At 43.4% G+C, this 19,199-nt stretch overlaps 3 protein-coding genes and 2 non-coding genes across 5 annotated transcripts in view; 2 read left to right on the top strand and 3 right to left on the bottom strand.

The window, feature by feature from the left end:
- LOC142802847 (uncharacterized) overlaps positions 1 to 4,374 on the bottom strand; it is a 16,091-nt gene extending 11,717 nt beyond the window's left edge. Inside the window, exon 1 of the mRNA XM_075887920.1 lies at positions 4,221 to 4,374. The gene's annotated coding sequence lies outside the window, so the exon portion shown is untranslated. The remainder of the gene's footprint in view (positions 1 to 4,220) is intronic.
- On the bottom strand, positions 1,066 to 1,138 carry TRNAK-CUU (transfer RNA lysine (anticodon CUU)). The gene has a single exon. It is a non-coding gene; the product is annotated as a tRNA-Lys (tRNA).
- LOC119178355 (biogenesis of lysosome-related organelles complex 1 subunit 4) lies at positions 1,478 to 2,332 on the bottom strand. The gene has a single exon (XM_037429547.2). The coding sequence runs from the start codon at positions 2,278 to 2,280 to the stop codon at positions 1,663 to 1,665; it is 618 nt and encodes a 205-aa protein (XP_037285444.2). The 5' UTR covers positions 2,281 to 2,332; the 3' UTR covers positions 1,478 to 1,662.
- Positions 3,198 to 3,268, top strand: TRNAG-CCC (transfer RNA glycine (anticodon CCC)). Its single transcript has one exon. It is a non-coding gene; the product is annotated as a tRNA-Gly (tRNA).
- On the top strand, positions 4,368 to 19,199 carry LOC142766043 (uncharacterized). The gene is made up of 7 exons (XM_075867861.1): positions 4,368 to 4,379; positions 7,481 to 7,641; positions 8,181 to 8,281; positions 9,210 to 9,310; positions 12,018 to 12,218; positions 15,097 to 15,160; positions 19,110 to 19,199. The coding sequence occupies exons 1-7, from the start codon at positions 4,368 to 4,370 to the stop codon at positions 19,127 to 19,129; spliced, it is 660 nt and encodes a 219-aa protein (XP_075723976.1). The 3' UTR covers positions 19,130 to 19,199.

Genomic DNA, 19,199 nt, shown 5'->3' with positions numbered 1-19,199 from the left:
ACAATTTACTTTCATTTAATTTTATGGCCTCGCTTTGACCATGGTATCGTTTTAAAGGAAGGAATGAAAATAACTATTTTTGTCCTCCGCAACGCGACTTTGTATTGCCATTTGTATTTTATCAACAGCTTGAACGAAGACGCGCCAGCCGAAGCGGATAATCTTCATCGTGTACAATTTATACAAAGAAAATAAGCTTAATAATAACAGTTGCAAAATTTTTATATAAGTGTCCAAATGTGTATGCTAGGTCACATATGACTGTTATAAGAATCTAATTTTCTGCGTTTTTTCCGCAATAAAAAAATGTTACCTTCGCACAGTAACCTGAGCATATTGTAGGGCCTTGTTAGATCACGTATTCTGAACTTGCATTGTTACGTCGAGGGTTCGGATACGGAGCATGGTGATCTGTTAGCGATCTCTGCCGTTATTTCTCTAGCTGGATCGCCGATAGGTGGTCCACATTATCAATCCAAAATCAGAAACATCGCGACTGTTTTTAGTAGGGTTGAGGAACTCTCGGCATGTGTCGCGTGTACTCGGCGCTTCGTGAGCCAGGTGGATGCGGCACTGTTTCGGCAAGGGCCGTTCACCCAAAACAGAAAAAAGGACCCGTTCTCTGGATGATGCGGGGTTGATGAGTGACATGAACTCTGGGATGCGGCGCACTCGGGTGCCAGCTCCCCTTTCTTTCTGACAACGGTAGTTGCAAACACGTCAGAAATCGAGCGACCGTGCTTCCACACTCAAAGATTGCCGAACCGCGCGAGCTGCGCTTTCACGAAACGGCCTTGCCTGCAGTGCGTGGTATGAAGACAAAGCTAACGAAGCGCTGTCAAATTAGGTTGTGTTACAAAACTATGGCAACCACAGTCTAAAATGACTAAATGCAATTATGTATTTTGTTGCTATACATACAAACCTGTCAACCGAGCTTGAGCATCTGGTTTACTGTATGGAATGTGAAAAATGTGGTCCGTCAGCGATTACGACTTTGAACTGAGGCGCATATGTTCTGTCGCGCACTTTCGAGAATGTGCTTCATAATAAAAAAAAAAATTGCGCCCAACGTGGGGCTCGAACCCACGACCCTGAGATTAAGAGTCTCATGCTCTACCGACTGAGCTAGCCGGGCGACACAGACGAACGGCGGATTATTGGGTACTTAAGCAAATCAAATTTCCTTTTTCCACGTTTGTATGTATAGTATTTGTAGATTTAGTGCATTGCTTGCAATACGAAGCGGGGGAAAAAGAAAAAACCGCATTTATCCTGGCAGCTTTCCCACTTCGCGCCGTTGTTACTTTCACACCAAACGCAGAATGCTCTGCCACATAACGACACAACTTACGTGACAAGCAACGCGAGTTGTAGCAGTAAGTGTAGTGGTTTGTTTTACTACGGTCTCTGGAAACATTCCATGGAGCGTAGTCTTACAGCGGATACGTCCCACACAAAGAGCAATCAGCGAAGATCAGGCTATCAAGCGTAGTTTAATATTTTACACTGAATAAATTATTCTCCGAGCCCTCGGTCACATCTGGAAACGGCCCTACCGTGCACTATATTACACACGTAGTCAAAGCGTCACTGCAAGCAACACAGTGTCTTCGTTAGATGCGACGTGTACCCCGAGCCTGGAGAAAATTGTTAGTTCAGCTAGTCGGCTGGACTAAAAGGTGTGCGGTCATCTTCAACGCTGCGGTCACTCGCAGATGTCTCGAGGGAGAAATTTGACGCGCTCGTCGGCAACGGATCGTCCGCCGACACGGTTGAAAGATAGTCCGAGCAGCGAAATATTTCAGGCTCCTCGTAGCGCAGCTGCTTCTTGTACTGCGGAGCGGGTTTCTTGGCAAACAACGGAGACGGAAGACTCGAAAGGAACTTCATGACCGTGCTGCCACCGAAGGCGTTCTCGGCCTCAGTCACCTTCTCCTCCATCGCGTCCACGCTTTCACGAACCACACCGACGAACTGCTCCAGGGCGTCGATTCGGTTGTACACTTGTTCCAAACCTTTGCTTTTCTCGCAGATGTCCGGAAGCGTGTGTGTCAAACAGAGAGTGTCATCGCTACGTACTGTATTGATGAGGCCGGTGAACTCGTCTAGCCGCGCCAGCAGCTCGTCGATGCCTTCATCCAGTATGCGCTTGTCATTGCTAATGTCCACCTTAAAGAACTGACTGTAGTCAGCAGCCAGTTCCTCCAAGAGTTGACGAGTTTCGCCGTTTTCGGGTGACACGCCGTCAAGAGTGCAAGCTGCAGCGGCAGCCTCCATACTCACTCAGCAGGCTGTTGGGCCAGCTGTTGCGACCATGACCTACTACACTCCTGACCTGTTCAGATAGCGGGGTTCCTATGGGAGCGCGTGTCCCCGCTCTCGTTCAATCGCTCGCCGTAGGTGGCGCTACCTATAACCTGTTCGTCTGCTTCTTTACGGTTGTTTTGTAGGCGCTGGTATAAGAATGCCTGCTTTCTGTGGTGAACTGTCGGCATATATGTGACTATTTCTTCCCATACATTGCTGGTCAAGTAAGCTGTTCAGTGCGCTTAAGAATTTATAGCACACTGGTTGACAAACGTGGAAACCCGTGGATTTACATGATTTTGGACAGCCTATGCGTTGTCGCGTGCATTTTATTGCAAAAAAAATTCTGAATGTCTTTTAGTATTATTATTTCTGGATATTTCTAAATTGTGGATCATAAATTCGCACTACGAGTGCTTTGTTGGTTAAAATTTGACTACAAAGAGTGAAGGTGACGTCAGCGAACAGGTGCTGCCTAGCGCCACGCCGCTCGTAGGTGACGGCCCTAGCGGCAGAAGGTATGAACTAGAACGTGGGCGCTGGAAGAGGTGCTCTCTGGGCAGGTCAGGAGTGTAGTAGGTCATGGTTGCGACGAGCGCCACGCAGGACGCAGGGGGCGTAACCTAGGTCGTGATGCTTTTTACATGTTCTGTTAGATGGCGGCACCTTCCCATCCGCTTGACATAGCTTCGGTTATTTTGACCATCTTTGTTTCTCGAAAGCGTACGGTATAAAACACGTCAGATCATTCGGCATAAAACAGCTGGCTCCGGTTTCTTTTCCTTGCGTTGTTTTTCGTTGCATTCTCTAAAAATGCTTTTGGAAAACATGCATTTTTGGTATTACATTTAGGAACATATAGACAATAAGAATTTCTTTGAACAACAGCGCCGCTGGTGTAGTGGTATCATGCAAGATTCCCATTCTTGCGACCCGGGTTCGATTCCCGGGCGGCGCATTTTTTTTTTTTTTTGAAACAATCAATTTAGTTTTTTTTTTTGCAGCGTTTATTATTTTTAAAGACGTCGCTTACAATGCCTACTCTGTGAACGGCCACGTTTTTGTTTTATAATTATTTTTTCTTCTTTTTCAGATCTTCGTGAAAAGGACCCTCAAGTAATGTGAAAAATGCCAGTTGGTGATGCGTGGTCAACAATTAAGCGCCCTGGAAAATGGGGTCTCTACCCTTCCGCATTTTTTTTTTCAATTTTACATGCGTACATACAAGCGAAACTACGTAAGGAATATACACGGTTCAACCCACCACATACAAATTTCTGGCAGCGCCTCTGTACGAAAACGCATGCACCTACGAATAAGGTCGCTTGCAGGCACCAGCAAATATTGACGCGACCAGAAAATCATATCAGGGGTATCGTATCACGACTTCCCTCTAGGTATGTTAGCGTGCGTGTGTTCGTATTGGTGCGTATGAATGTTAAAAATTATGGGGTGGGGAGGTGATGAATTTCGCCCCTTTAACAACGCCACTATAAGACACAAAACATTGCAGACATCACAATCTCTAATGAGGCAAATTCATGCACTGTATTGAAAACGTATTGTCAAGCTTTTTTTTTTCATCCAGACATGTCTCTACCAAACGCATTTCTTTCTATGTTTTAATGAAACTGGCCTGGGCCAAGACAGTTTCAATCAAACTGGCCTGGGTCTAGACAGCTTTTGCATCACTCAACAGGAGGGAATAAAGCCTAAATTAAGGTTATTAGACACGCACCACGTTCTAAAGTAAACAGAAAAGTAGTATTAAAGTGTCATCTCCAATTCGACCCATCGGTTGAAGCTTCACACATCAGGAGCACAAACAGCGACACGGCCGCGACAGCGATTTGATTAGAAGTCGCGAGTTCACAGAAGCAAACAGATGGTAGTAGACAAAGTAATCACACCTGGAAAAGTAATCGTGCTGACGTTCTCTGTTGGCCTTCTCTTCTGCTGCCCCAACGGAATGTATCCCAACACAAACACTTGTACCTGCTCGCGAACGTGTTCACTTTGCTATGTAGTTTCGAATTCCGACAGAGTGAACTACAGACATGGGCATGGATGTATGAAATGGAGTCAGGCGCAACCGCTGGAAAGACTGGCGCTGCAGTCGGCGTGATGATCATGGCACCAGAGCTGACAAAGCGAAGTAGAGGCATACATAACGATTAAAAAAAAAAAGCTACTTGTTTTGTTATGGGCGCTTGTGCTGAGTGTTTCTTTCCTTCTCTCCCTCATCTCACGCTATTTCTGACTTCTAAAAAGACTCGTGAGAGCAAGCCTCGTGAGCTCGGGCTGGCTTTCGTTTCCAATCACAGTTTCGCAAAGTCACGCAGCGCACATTATAGAAACAGGCGTGCACAGGATTAAACATCTCATGAAGGGGGTGGGGGGAGAGTTTTTCCCCAGCGTCCCCCCCCCCTCCCTTATAGACAGAGTTTAGGCCCCCATCCCTTCGGATTAAGTAAAAGTATGGGGTGGATTTTGTGCCCCACTATAATGACTAGAATAAGCGGCCTCCCCCCCCCCCCCCACCTGCCTCCCTCGTGCGCCCACTTATGCACATAGCCCTACCGAATCAGCCGGTTTTGAATGTGGAACGTTTTCAAGGGGCGAAGCTCCTTAAGCCGTGGGTCTGTACTAGTGGTGTAACCAAGGGGGGCTCGTCCAGCACCCCCGCCCTGCCACTTACTCAACGTTTTTTTTTTTTTTTTTTTGTCGCTTCGCGCTGACATGATACAGAAACCAAGCGCTGCTACTATAGCAATATAATTGCTGGGCGCTTTTACAATGAATAACGTCTGCATACGGAAAAACGTGTCGCGGTGTTTCTCAAGACTTAAAACTCTGTGAGATTTTGGACAGGAATCTCGGCCGTGAGTGTTTTAAGTTGGCTCGGCGACGGGATTAATGCTCAAGCGGTGGTCATACTTGGGCCCGCCGGAACAGACCTCGCCGGAGTCGATGACATACGACAATTTTCAATAGGCAGATGCTCGTTTTAATAGAAATATATCCAGACACAGTTCCAGGTGTGATAGGCCACGTTCAAGCATATTACACTGTAAAAAATATCCGTGTTTTAACGTCGGAGCAGACCGTAGAAACTACAGAGTAACATCTGTTTCCTGAAAAATAGCGAGACTGGACGTTTAAAGCACAAACTGTGCTGCGGTTTATGGGAAACAGCAGGAGTTGCCGTAAAGCAGCAGTCGATGTTTCCGTTCTTTCGCTCCTTCCGTAAAACACCAGAAAAACGTATGTCTTCTGTACTTCAAGAACACGCTTCCGTGATTTGTGTGCACGGCGACATACTGGCTGAACTTTGACCATTCCCCCCGTTCGACAATGATACAGTGAACTAGAACAGAAAGTTAAGCGACAGCCATGGGCAATGCCTTGAGAGAGCTGTCGGCGACATACTGGCTGAACTTTGACCATTCCCCCCGTTCGACAATGATACAGTGAACTAGAACAGAAAATTAAGCGATAGCCATGGACAATGCCTTGAGAGAGCTATCGTGGCGGGTGGCTAACGTATACATACAGCGGCAACGCTGCAGTCGCCGACTAAGATGAGGCGTCCCACAGTGTGTAAGGAATGCGCAGATTCGCATTGTACGCTCATGGAAAGTCAGAAAACGAAGACGGAAAGTGTGATAACTGGGCAGGCTTTGATGAGGAAATTAAGCTTAGAGCAACATTGGGTTCGAAGATAGACTAAGAAATACGAGAGAATGAGGAAGAGAAACTGTTCATTAACTCACAATGGAGAAAAAGAGCTGCATGCAGGATCACTGGAAAGTGCCAGTATGGATACATATATATATTCGGAGAGGCGGAGAAGGATAGCAGCGGTAAAAAAGAAAAAGAGAACGTTTCAGAGTTTTTACCGATTAAGGAAGAGGATAATTACAGCATTATGATACTTCACCGCAAGGGAAGCTAAATTTACTATTAGTAGCGAAGTCGGGTTGCCATAAAAAGTTATAAAGCGAGACGATATGGTGGGCCAGCCTTCGTTAGTGTGGTCACACTGACGAAGGCTGGCCCATCAGCCGAAACATTTGTAATTAGTAAAGGTGTTTCGGCGTACGTCGTGCTTTTTCGCTTCCGATATATATATATATATATATATATATATATATATATATATATATATATATATATATATATATATATATATATATATATATATATATATATATATATATATATATATATATATATATATATATATATATATATATATATATATATATATATCGTCGAAAGGCGCTGCACTTCGTTTTCAATCTTGCAAGATTGAAAGCGAACAGGTACTTGTACTGCGTCTATGAGACTTTATTGACAAAAGATAGTGAAAAAAAAACATACCCGTCCAAGAATCCCTGCATATATGTGAATCTTGATGGTGTGCATAATAGTTTACGTTTTTTTTTTTTTCGTCACATCGTGAGAATGCACGACACACAGAAGAAGAGACAGTGTACATGTTCTCCTATTTTCGTTCCTTTTTTTTTTCGTGCTTGCAAGCCTTGACTTGTTTAGTGAGAGCAATCCTATAATCGTAGCTGCGTTGTATAGTTGGCACACCAATTAACACGCAGTCAATGAAACACAGTAATGAAGTGTATTTTAAAAGGGTGCGGTTTGCTGTTTCTTTGTATGAACTCGTTGTTTTCACGCTGTTTCGCACCGTCAAGCCTACCATGCAAGCTCAAGCCCAATAATAAAATTTGGAAGGCTCGGGGAAACGTTTGTTCTTTTTATGAATTCATGAGTCTACTCGGTGAACACCGACGGCGACTTCACTTCGTCACCGAAGAATTCATCGGTTGTTGAATGGTTCTCACTACCTGCGACGAGAACATCGATTCTTCAGAACTATTTCCCTTTACACCACTTTTCCTGAATAACCGATAAATTTTTTGCACCACCATAGCTCTTCCCAACCACAACAGGCCAAAAGAAAAAAAAATGCGTTGATGGTCACACAAAATAACACGACTGCTGCGGTGTGTCCGGCCATCACTGCCCAATAGAATGGGTGCAAGATAGCATCGGTGCATCGTGGTGTCGGCTAGAATACAAAAACAAATTGTAGGCAGGCGCTAAAGTAGTCAGTTTGCCCCAAAGGGAGCGTCGCGAGTTCGATTAAAAGCCGCACCACCCGCCGGTGCCGTTTCAGCTGAGCGCCTCCCTTCGTAGCCTAAGAGGGCGCTACGAGCGTCGTGTACATCAGTCACGGCTGCATCTGCTCCCACAAAAACGCCGGATTGCCCCGGAACTTCTCTTCCTGCCTCCAAGATTCCTGTGCGCAAGGTCAGTAAAGCTGCTAAGACTCTTTTGCAACCAAAATCTTCGGGACTTAAAGCACAGAAGCGAAAAAAACCCCACAACGAGGACGCGCCCGGGGTACGTTCAAGGCTAGGCCTAACAAAGCACCCGCGCCGACCCAACACTGGCGCGGGCGCAACGCCGGCTACTAGTGACCCCAATGCCGAAGTGCCCATGATGCTGTCCGCGTTCGACATGGACACCACACCACCTTTGAGTGCAACAGACAAAGCACACGTGTTTTCCATGCCTGCACCGCTTGCAAGTCATACGTTCATTACTACAAAAATAGGTGTAGGAGACGACAGGGGCAGGAACTATCACTTGGCTGTGTGTAAACTTATTTTGCCATATTTGGCGGAATCTGAGTGACAGCCGTGAGGTACGATTGGTGCTCGCATTTTGCATGCAGGTTGTGTTGCATCTTGTTATTGATTTACGTGCTCAGGACCAAGTAGTGCTAGCAGTTCATTTGTTTGGTTCCTCACTTGTCAAGTTTTTTGGCGCACTCTTCACTTGTTCAGCTCAGTGGTCTCTGGCACCCTACGTGGTCAAGGCAGGCGGCTATTGTCAGAGCTCTCTCACCTTCCTGCGAAGTCCATCACCTGGCACACATCACAATCAGGTAGGCATTTATTTCACCGTTATCGATCATTACCTATCTTATAAACAGTTATAAGGTGCACTCGCATGCCACAGCTCATACGAGCTAGGCATGTAACATGTCTGTCGCTATTATAAGGTGAATAATGAAACACGTGTTTGCCATGCTTGCATCGCTCATACATACCTTATTACTAAATTAGGCACAGAAAACAGTAGGGGTAGCAACGGTAACATTACTGTGCGTAGGCATATTTCAGTGCATTTTGTGGATTTTTAGTGTCGGCTATGAGGTACGACCATAGTGCTCGCACGCTGTGTTGCACCTTTATTGAGTTGCGCATGCAGGAAGCAGTACAGTGAACAGTTTAATTCTTCGGAATTATATGAAGCATTGCTTGCACTCAGCAATAACGGCATTTTTCCTTTGTTAGTGTCACTTAATTGTATTATTGTGGTGAAGCCTGCTGTTGAGTTGCATCTTTGTAGTTTGAGGATGTCACAGGTCTGTTTGTGCACGCACTCATTAGTGATCTCCTCGGTGCCCATGCACATGGCTGTTATAAGGTGCACTTGTAAGCCGGATCAGCAGGAGTCTGCTGTCACGTACACACCAGGCGTGTACGTGTCTTTGTCGTCTTATCGAGCGCAGACAAAGCACTCGTGTTTTCCATGCCTGCATCGCTTGCAAGTCATACGTCCATTACTACAAAAATAGGTGTAGGAGACGACAGGGGCAGCAACTGTCACTTGGCTGTGTGTAAACTTATTTTGCCGTACTTGGCGGAATTTGAGTGACAGCCGTGAGGTACGATTGGTGCTCGCATTTTGCATGCAGGTTGTGTTGCATCTTGTTATTGATTTACGTGCTCAGGACCAAGTAGTGCTAGCAGTTCATTTGTTTGGTTCCTCACTTGTCAAGTTTTTTGGCGCACTCTTCACTTGTTCAGCTCAGTGGTCTCTGGCACCCTACGTGGTCAAGGCAGGCGGCTATTGTCAGAGCTCTCTCACCTTCCTGCGAAGTCCATCACCTGGCACACATCACAATCAGGTAGGCATTTATTTCACCGTTATCGATCATTACCTATCTTATAAACAGTTATAAGGTGCACTCGCATGCCACAGCTCATACGAGCTAGGCATGTAACATGTCTGTCGCTATTATAAGGTGAATAATGAAACACGTGTTTGCCATGCTTGCATCGCTCATACATACCTTATTACTAAATTAGGCACAGAAAACAGTAGGGGTAGCAACGGTAACATTACTGTGCGTAGGCATATTTCAGTGCATTTTGTGGATTTTTAGTGTCGGCTATGAGGTACGACCATAGTGCTCGCACGCTGTGTTGCACCTTTATTGAGTTGCGCATGCAGGAAGCAGTACAGTGAACAGTTTAATTCTTCGGAATTATATGAAGCATTGCTTGCACTCAGCAATAACGGCATTTTTCCTTTGTTAGTGTCACTTAATTGTATTATTGTGGTGAAGCCTGCTGTTGAGTTGCATCTTTGTAGTTTGAGGATGTCACAGGTCAGTTTGTGCACGCACTCATTAGTGATCTCCTCGGTGCCCATGCACATGGCTGTTATAAGGTGCACTTGTAAGCCGGATCAGCAGGAGTCTGCTGTCACGTACACACCAGGCGTGTACGTGTCTTTGTCGTCTTATCGAGCGCAGACAAAGCACTCGTGTTTTCCATGCCTGCATCGCTTGCAAGTCATACGTCCATTACTACAAAAATAGGTGTAGGAGACGACAGGGGCAGCAACTGTCACTTGGCTGTGTGTAAACTTATTTTGCCGTACTTGGCGGAATTTGAGTGACAGCCGTGAGGTACGATTGGCGCTCGCATTTCGCATGCATGTTCTGTTGTGTCTATTGATTTGCGTGCTCAGCAGTTCATTTCTTTGGAATTGCACGACACATTGCTTACACCCGACAACATTGCGAATTTGCACGTCACTTAGCCATACTACTGCTTAACTGCAGCTAATCCAGCATGGGAGTCCTTGTGTGTACCCAAGAAGTTGGTGTATGGCAACAGAATCAAGCGATCGCATATGCGAAGTTTTGGGTGCCCTATCTTGAAGCCACCCATTTCCATCTCTTGCGCGTACTACTGGCAGGCTACGGTGCAATTCATACTTGGTATCAACTGTTTGATTAGTCAATATATCACAAAAAGCTTTAAGTAATTGTTTAAAGTAATTATGTTTCAAGCTAAAATTTTAAAGTAATTGTATTCAATATTGGACCTGGCTGCACTTGAGAGGCTGAAGCTGCTTTCACATATGTGCAAGATATGAACATCTGTTGTCAACATTAGCGATATAATGGATAGCATTACTTAAGTTGTGAACATGTGTAATGTTGGAGCATATGCTAAGCTCACTTTTGACTGCACATTCAGGAATAGCCTTTTAAGAGACCCAAGTTGCGCAAGTATGGGTGCAGTTTTCTGTAGAATTTGTGCAGTTAATGTTACAGTCTCCGTCATTATTTCTTTTCCTTGCGCCGCCTGCTTCAACTTAGTTTAAACATTTGTAGCAGGTCAAGAATATTTATATTCACTGTGCTCTTATATAGAGGACTGCTTAAAAAGCATTGGCTAATGTTCATATGAAATTGAACATAACCTGACATGCTAACCAGATATTGGAATGATTCTACTATTGTAGACTGTAAGGTATTATTACCATTGTAGCAGTGTTTTTATTATAAAATTGGGCGGTCTGAAAAAGTGCACAAGCCAGTGAATGTAATTTAGCAAAATAAGTGCTCTACCTTCATTGCAGCCATAACATCAATGAAGAATGCCCACTTGCCGGCATTGCGCACAGACATTTTCAACATTGACCGACTACTTCGAGCACTACCACTATCACAGCAGTGTGTTGGGCGGTGCCCTTTGCCCTTGTGAGCCTTGTGGAGCTTTGTTTAAAAACTATCAGAGCCTAAGAAGTCACGTCTTCAGACATCACAAGAAGCGATGCAGCAAACAGACTGATGATGCGTTTGTCTGCTCTGTGTTGTCATGCGGGGCGAGTGTGCCTACTCGCACGGAGCTTCTTGGTCACATAGCTGCCCATCTGGAGAGTGGAATTGATGCTGTTATGTGTCCTTTTGTGGGTTGTGGTAGTGTGCTGAGGTCAGCAGGTTCCTTCAGAACACATGTTTCAAGGTATCACCGGGGCAAAACTGCAACACAGTGCACGGAAGTACCTGAAATTGAATCCAGTTCAGATCAAGAGCACAGTAGCACACCCCCTGCTGATGTTGGAGATAACTGTGAAAGGGAGTCTGGTTGTGACAGCGATTTGCCGCTGAACCCCTTTTTTTTTTTATAGTGATGTCATAATCGTGGAGTGCACGCCATTTTCCTGCTCATATGCTTTGGTGTTTACAAAAACAAAAGGAGCCTTTTTTATTTTGCAAACAAAATCTGTTGCAATCAATGCTCTATCTCGTCCACTTCTTTTTTTCTTGTCTATGTGGTTTACGTCCCTACCTTTCTTCAGCCTGAACCTACTAGCCAACAACATGTTCTAGTAAGCTGGTGCAGTAGTTTCAGGGTGGTATTCCCCACCAGTCTGTTTTTTGTCTTCTTTTTTTGGCGTGTCACAGCTGTTGCACTCAATTGTAGGGTGGTAATATAGTTCTACATTTCAATCAGTTTTCACTTTAATATCTCTACAGATGAATTCATCTATTATCAAGTAACTGTTATTTACTTTGATTTTTGGAATAATTGCAGGAAATCTTCCAGGAGAGGATGGCGGCCTGTGCGCCTGCATTATTTCAGATGATGGAGGAGGCGCCGACGAAACATACTATGGAACTGGTGGTGCGCGTGAGAGACGAAGGACAAAGAGAAAAAGCAGTCCAGGTAGCTGTGCTACCATTCCTCTGCGCGCATTTTAAGGAAGACAAGAACTACCTTTACCAAGTATTTGAAGTAAGTTTCACTTTGTTGCATTATGTTAGTACAAAACTGGACAGTAACATCTTTTCAGAAAGTGATGTATTGGTTTGTTGAGAACAGCTTTAGGTTCTAGATTTTATAGAATACAGTCGATCCCGGGTATATCAAACTATGATATATCGAATTATTGGCTATATCAAAAAGTTGAGAGATCCCCTTGAATTTCCCATGCAAAAATACGGGACTGCTGTACACATCTATCGAACTCACGCACAGCAGAACATCCGCTAAATTGAACTCTGAGCCACGCTAAAGCCCACAAATTGCATTTTTCCTAACAAATAATGATCATTTATAGCCACAATTCGACAAGTTCCGATCCCTTTTCGCGTGCAAGTGACTAAAAGGGGGTGCTGAAAAGTGAAACATTGAAACTCCATCTTGCTGATCTAGCTCGTTGCACAGCACTTGTGAGTGCACCGGTATGCTTGATGTGCGATCTGCAGGTTTTAACGTGGGGGCATGGTGATGACCGAGGGCACCAAAACGAAGTGGAATGACTTAAGGAAGTTTAGTGATCTCATTGCGATGTTCGCATTCAATCGTGTATGATGGCATGTGGGACTGAAAAGCGTGGCCTTCGAGATGTGCAACTTCATGAGGTATTTTGGTGCTTCCGGTTTTAGAACGCTCATTTCGGAGGCTACGCTTTTTTCTAGCTTTCCGCACCAAAGCAACAGCTGTCGGTTACAAAATGACAAAGCCACAAGTGACATCGCTATCACCAACATGCTGACGGTGGGAGCTTGCTCGTTTGTGGGCAGCATCGCCTTTTGTGGCTTGTGGACCTGTGTACTTCTCGCCTCGTTACTGATAAATCATCATTTGGAAGTCGGCGCTACACATTGATACGCTCGTAGCGATAAAAATCATGGCTGGTGCTAGGAGCGACCTCAAGTAAAGCACAGTCGTGAACTGTTTCTTTGCGGGCTTTGTGCCAGGTGACGACTTTGAGTGCGTCATGACTGCTGTCAAGGGCGTACAATGCCTCAGTAAATTCTATGCCTTGTTAGTGTTTTCGGGCACCATCTCGGACAGCGAGCGGCTTCATTGGAGCAGAAGACGACGTCGCTGGTTCTGACTGCATGGATGCCGAGATGATGCCCAATGTTGACGGTGCCGTGGAATTATTGCTTTCGCCACCAACGCTCTACGGAGCTTACATTGGCATTCAGTGCCACTCAGCGCTGTTGTGGCCGAATGAGCTGAATTTGCTTACTTGGAAGGGTCCAGTGATATTGAGGACAACTGAAACTTGGTGGCACGCAAAAAGAGAGAAAAGTTTACAGACTATTTTCAAGTGAAATGAAGTGCGATAACTTGCAAAAGTAGATGTTCAGGCCTTGTTCTTTATCATATTGTGAGAGAATCATTCTTTAAGTGCTTGTTAGGATTTCAAAAAACTGTTTTTAGGTCTGAGATGCTCTAATTTATGCCTTAAATACACATATTTTGTGTTTCGACTCATCGATATATTGAACTACATATATCGCGATCCCCTTCGAGTTCAATATATCTGGGATCGACTGAATGCTGTGCAGGTTTTTAGCACAAAACAATAGCTTTTTCAGTTGAATTTTGTGAAAAAAGCTGCTTTTGTATAAAGGAAAATTAAACTTTGACTGCTGAAATCAGTTTTCTTCTAATTTCACAATTTCTGAACTTTGAGCAGACTTAACTTTTTTACACTTCTTAATCGATGTATTTTCTTCCCATAAAGAACAAGTGCAATGCTACCGTATGAGAATTTAGTGACCGCTGCAGCAAAATTTTTTGACAGAACAAATATGCTAAACATCCAAAAATACCTAATTCATGAATTGCTGGACACAAGTTAAAAGGAGGATAGTGTAGCTTTGCATATCTTTTGCCTTTGTGCTTCATTTTAAGGTAATTTTGGTGGCTTTGTACAGCAGCATTATTCATTAAAATTACACCGGAACACGCGCTTTGTCACAAGTATCAGCATTTGAAGATAGTGTAAAAAAAAGGCAATTTTCAATTTTTTTGTGGAACTTACTTTGGTTATCCGCATTGTGTCGTAGTCACAAAAATGTTCTGAAAAAAAAAATACACTGCCCTTGAGCCAACAGTTAGTGCGGGCAGGTGCCATTGTTTCATCAGAGCCACTAGGATAGGGAGTGAAGTCCCCAAGCATCCGACTATAAAGTTCACAGAGTGAATGAGAAGGAACGTAGCGCTGTGAAAAGTGAGACTTCATGCAACAAAAACTGTGTTGGGGCATGGTGCACGCATGGTGAACCACAGTGCACAAACTTGGTTTACTAGCCTTTTTCAGGCTCAATGGGAAAAAAAGTGTTTGTGTGCAATCAGAGTGCTCCACATGCACAAAGCATTAGTTTTTTGCAATGCACTGCAGAACAATGTTTCTCGTCACTTTGGCTGTAGTGCCTCATTACGACGCAGTGAGGAGGGCACTAAGAATGGGAATAGGCCAGAGTTGTTGCAAGATGTTGCTCACTTTGTCCCTTGCTGTCGCACATGCAAAATAATTTTAAGCAATACTATCACCACTAACATTGATATATTGACCTGCAATCATTCAGAGTTGTCTATGATGTTGCTGTAATCCAAAGAGAAAAATGAATCAAAATGTGAGCAGGTTTTTTTGCGTGCTCGCTATCCATTCTACTTTGCTCTAAAATTGTTCCAAGTTTCAAGGCTCCTAGGTAGGTAATTTGTACTTGGTGCACACAGCCTGCAATAGACCAGGAACCATGGTGGAAAACGGAATTGCAGGGATCGCATCTCTGATTTATATATTGGAATGGCCGCAACTGTACATATCTCTTTGTGCTTTTGTGTACATGGGATATTTTTGCTCATCCAGGAGGGAACAAGCATCACTGAAAAGCTTGCCGAGTTGCCATCAACGCCTACAATCATTGCACTGGGTGAGTTCCCTTGTCGATATCATTATGTGTTGATTGTTGTGCGAGGAGGTCAAGTAAATTGATGACATTTTACAACATGAGTGTGAGCCTAACTCCAGCTACAAGGTGCAGTAGATACTTATACACTTAAATAACAGATGTTGTCGGAGGAGAAGAGTGGAAGATGAGGGCAGACCTGCAACTGGGTTTTATTCAGTACACTCATGCAGGGAACCTGCGTTCATTCTGATAGTCTGAGTGAAGTATCACAGACACAATCATTGCTTTTGTTCATTAGGAAAAAAGCCTAGGCAAGCTCAAGTGCCATTGGGTCACAACTGCATCTCAATTCTTGTCTTTGCCAGTAAAGTCTGCCATGGTTTACTAAAAGTAAACAATTCGTATGCATTTAAGTTGGGCAGGTGAGAACCTTGTCTGGTCTTTATCAAGGGCTGGTGTTCCCTACATCATTCATTTATACATTGACCTGTATGACCAATGTTAACATTCCTCCATGTCTGAGTGACTTCGTTATCCTACTTGACGAGCGCACGTCGAACTCAGTGGGGTGGCACTTAGTGCAATCTTGCACACCTCATAGAGGCAATGCGGGGTCTTAGCATTTACCTTGAACGGCACAGAAGAGTAACCTTCACCCACAAACTAGCTCACCAGACAAAATGCTGTGCTTTAATATTAACCCAACTTTAACATCAGATCATACATTCTGAACATATTTACCACGAGCATGTGAAGACTTATTTTATGATTGTGCGTATTCGAAGACTGAAAAAGGCCATTGCACATTTTTTCAAAGGAAGCCTTGGAAAAATTTTGGGAGCGTACAAACCACTAGTAGGGTGTGTAAAATTGCACTAAGTGCCACACCTTTTAGTTTGTTAGTTGCTTATCAAACCAGGAGGAATGTTTACATCAATCAAACAGGCCAATATATATATGAACGGCGCAGGGAACACAAGTTGTTGATTCCTGACAAGGGTCTTATCTGCCTCTGACTTCAGTGAAAGTCCATTGATTACTTGTCAGAAACTATGACAGCCATTACTGGCAAGAATGAAATTCGGAGATGCAGCCTTGACCAATTGGCTCCTAAGCTTGCTGAGGTCTTCTTTTTTTTTTTCAGGAGGAAAATGATTGGGCCAGCGTATTTGGCTCAGATTGTACAAGAATTAATGCAAGTCTATGATGCATAGATGAGGAATTTGCAGACTGTAGCGTGTAACCATACGTGTTCTAAATGAAGCCCATTGACGAGTCTGTACCCATCCTTGTGCTCTTCTCATATGTTTCATTTGAACCACACCTTGATAACCTTAAAGGGCTCCAACACGAAAAAGGGCAGCAGGTGCGAAGGTGGCCAGAAGTCTCGCACAAGTGTGCACACAAAGATAATGAAGTTGGCCCAGAAGCTGCGTTTCAATCAGTGAAAGTGTGAGCATGAATCATACACATTTTCTGATGATATCCGGTTATTAGAGCTGAATATTATCTTGATTGTGGCTTTGCATTTTCAATTTAATTTGTTTGTAAGTATTATGAGCCTGGCGTTTTCTTTTTTTTTGTCCTTCGGAGTGTAGTCAAAATATACTGCTATTATTTCACAAGAGCCAGCACATGAAAATGCACTCTCAATTGAGATTTCTATATACTGTGAATTGTGCCAAGGACATATAGTATGTTGTGAAAAGAGAAAAATGGAAGGTTTGGCCTTAATTTTATCCTAGTTATCAATCTCACTGATGCTTCGTTAAAGAACCCCAGGTGGTCGAAATTTCCGGAGCCCTCCACTACAGCGTTTCTCATAACCATATGTGGTTTTAGGACATTAAACCCCATATATCTATCTAATCTCACTGATGCTTATGTTAAACAGGGTTTGGAAATTCATTCATCTAAACCAAGGGCATACACAGAACTTTTTAGGGGGAGGGGGCCCTTTTTGATCTGAACCAGAGGTCTGGGCAGGCAAATGGTAATTTTGCGCTAAGTATTTCATGGAGAAAAAAGTTTGGGGGGAAGGAGGGGAGAGGCACGGGCCCGGTGTGCCACCGCCTGGCTACGAATAAGTGTAGTGTATATTCACATGATGTTTCTTAGTTCAGGTCAAGCTCTTTCAGTTTTTTTACAGGATCCTCAACCCCCCCCCCCCTCCCACCTCAGCATAGTGAAAAAAAACATTCTGTGATCAATAAACAGTGCTTAAAAAATTTCACTAAAGCTGCTGCTTGGGCGAGTTGGTTCATGATTAAAATATGTGCCGTCTTTTTTTGCGCTGGTAAATCTATATTAAGAAAGTTCAGCCATAATTTGTAGCTATATGTGGCACATAGAGCTTAACAGCAGAATGCAAAGTTGAAAATCAGTATAGGTATTCACCCGTGCATTCTGCTATACAATAGCAACAAATATTTCTGAAAATGTAACTGCTCATTCTGAGCATGATCAGAGCCAGTGGGAAACTTCTCAGGAGCGCCGGGCAGGCCCTATACATCCTGTGCATTTTTGCTGATTTTAGGTAGTTTTCTCAGTGACTAAAAGGGATATTCATATAATCCATACATCATTTTCTTCCAAACTTTTTGCTCTTTTAACTTCATAATATAGAATTTTTGTGAATTTTTTACCACTAGAGCTTGACTTTTGAGTTAATTGGCATCTATGAAAATTTGTAACACAATAACGGTAAAGTGCATAGCTTCTATTTTGCTTCAGTAGCTGTATACAAAAAAAATAATCAACTGGTTATCTTAAAATACATGGGAAATAATGGTAGCTAAGTAATAAAAAACTGTTTTGAGATATGGAATAAAGTTCAAAAACAGGTGAAAAGTGATCGCACTGTCAGAAACACTGTTCAATTATTTTGTTTAGTAGTTACAAGCTTGGTAATCACTGCCAAAGTCAATTTTTCGCCGTGGAGCCTCTCGCAATGCTTGTCTTGTTTTTTTTTTTTTGTGAGATGTCATTCAGCTCTATCTGCAACGTATCGTCAAGTGTGGTCAACGATTTCCAGCAAATTCATTGTAGTTTGGCCAAGCTTCAATCCTATCTCAGAATAGAGGCTCGTGTGATACTACCATTATTAAATGCAAAAAAAATATTCAATGTCGCCATTTCTAGGACTCTCACCCTAAACAAAGAAAGGAAAGATTCTGTGACTCAATTCCCATTAACTCAACACTTACACTGAGTCGTTCTCACACATTGTTATTCAGTTGCATCAGAAATATTAGTCCATGTCCATTAGAGCATACCCGTTGTCCCCATGTATATACGTGATTCACCTTGAAAGATGCTGAAAAGGCTGGGAGGTTTAACAATAAAGAGCTTGCTGGTTCAGCACCTCAGTACGTCACAGGGATTTATTCACATTAACAAGAAAACTGTACGGGCTTCAACGAAATTTACACTTCCTCAGAACCTTCTTTACCCCCAGCATCTAAGGTTATCGACAAGCACGGCAAATGCAAGGTGTAATGATGCTAGGAGCTGAAAGTGTTCCAACCTATGTATTCTGAAGGCGGATTGTGAATACAAAGGTGCACAGTGTCTTCGGACTGCTTTAGAAGTTACCCGACAATCTTCTATACACAGCTGACTCTAGACAAGCATTTTGACTTTTGTACGTCAGAAAATTAGGCCGTAAGCATAGAGCGAATGCAAGGGGCTTGCACTAGAGTGTGTTTTCACTGGCTACTTCCTTTTGGAAAAACTGGTTTTGAGCCACCAAAAATGCTGTTTATGAAAAGCACGAATGTGGATGCACAAAGGGACACCCCTCCCCAAATTGCAAAGAAAACAAAGCGATTTTTTTTTTCACATTTTGCTCTACCACGTGCCCCTACTTTTTGTATCAAGGGCCATATACATACACAGAGAAGGCATTATAAAGTGTGTGTAAGTTGCTTCTTGCATTCATTTGATCACTTGTTTTTCACATTCTTTTCAGGCATAAACATGCTGAAGTGATGAAGAATGGTGATGTAGCAAGCTACAGCACATGTATTATATGTAAATAAATTCATCTGTGTTTTGTTAA

This window comes from Rhipicephalus microplus, chromosome 1 (genome assembly GCF_043290135.1).
Source record: "Rhipicephalus microplus isolate Deutch F79 chromosome 1, USDA_Rmic, whole genome shotgun sequence".
Taxonomy (NCBI): Eukaryota; Metazoa; Arthropoda; class Arachnida; order Ixodida; family Ixodidae; genus Rhipicephalus; species Rhipicephalus microplus.
The sequence above is the reverse complement of the archived record's forward strand: the minus strand, read 5'-3'. Positions and strand labels throughout refer to the sequence as shown.

Excerpts from the sequence above, each read along its gene's own strand:
- LOC119178355 (XM_037429547.2), bottom strand. The coding sequence starts at position 2,280 with ATGGAGGCTGCCGCTGCAGCTTGCACTCTTGACGGCGTGTCACCCGAA.
- LOC142766043 (XM_075867861.1), top strand. Across the intron at positions 8,282-9,209 it reads CTGGCACACATCACAATCAG|CTCAGTGGTCTCTGGCACCC; the intron begins GTAGGCATTTAT and ends TCACTTGTTCAG. Across the intron at positions 12,219-15,096 it reads ACCTTTACCAAGTATTTGAA|GAGGGAACAAGCATCACTGA; the intron begins GTAAGTTTCACT and ends TTGCTCATCCAG.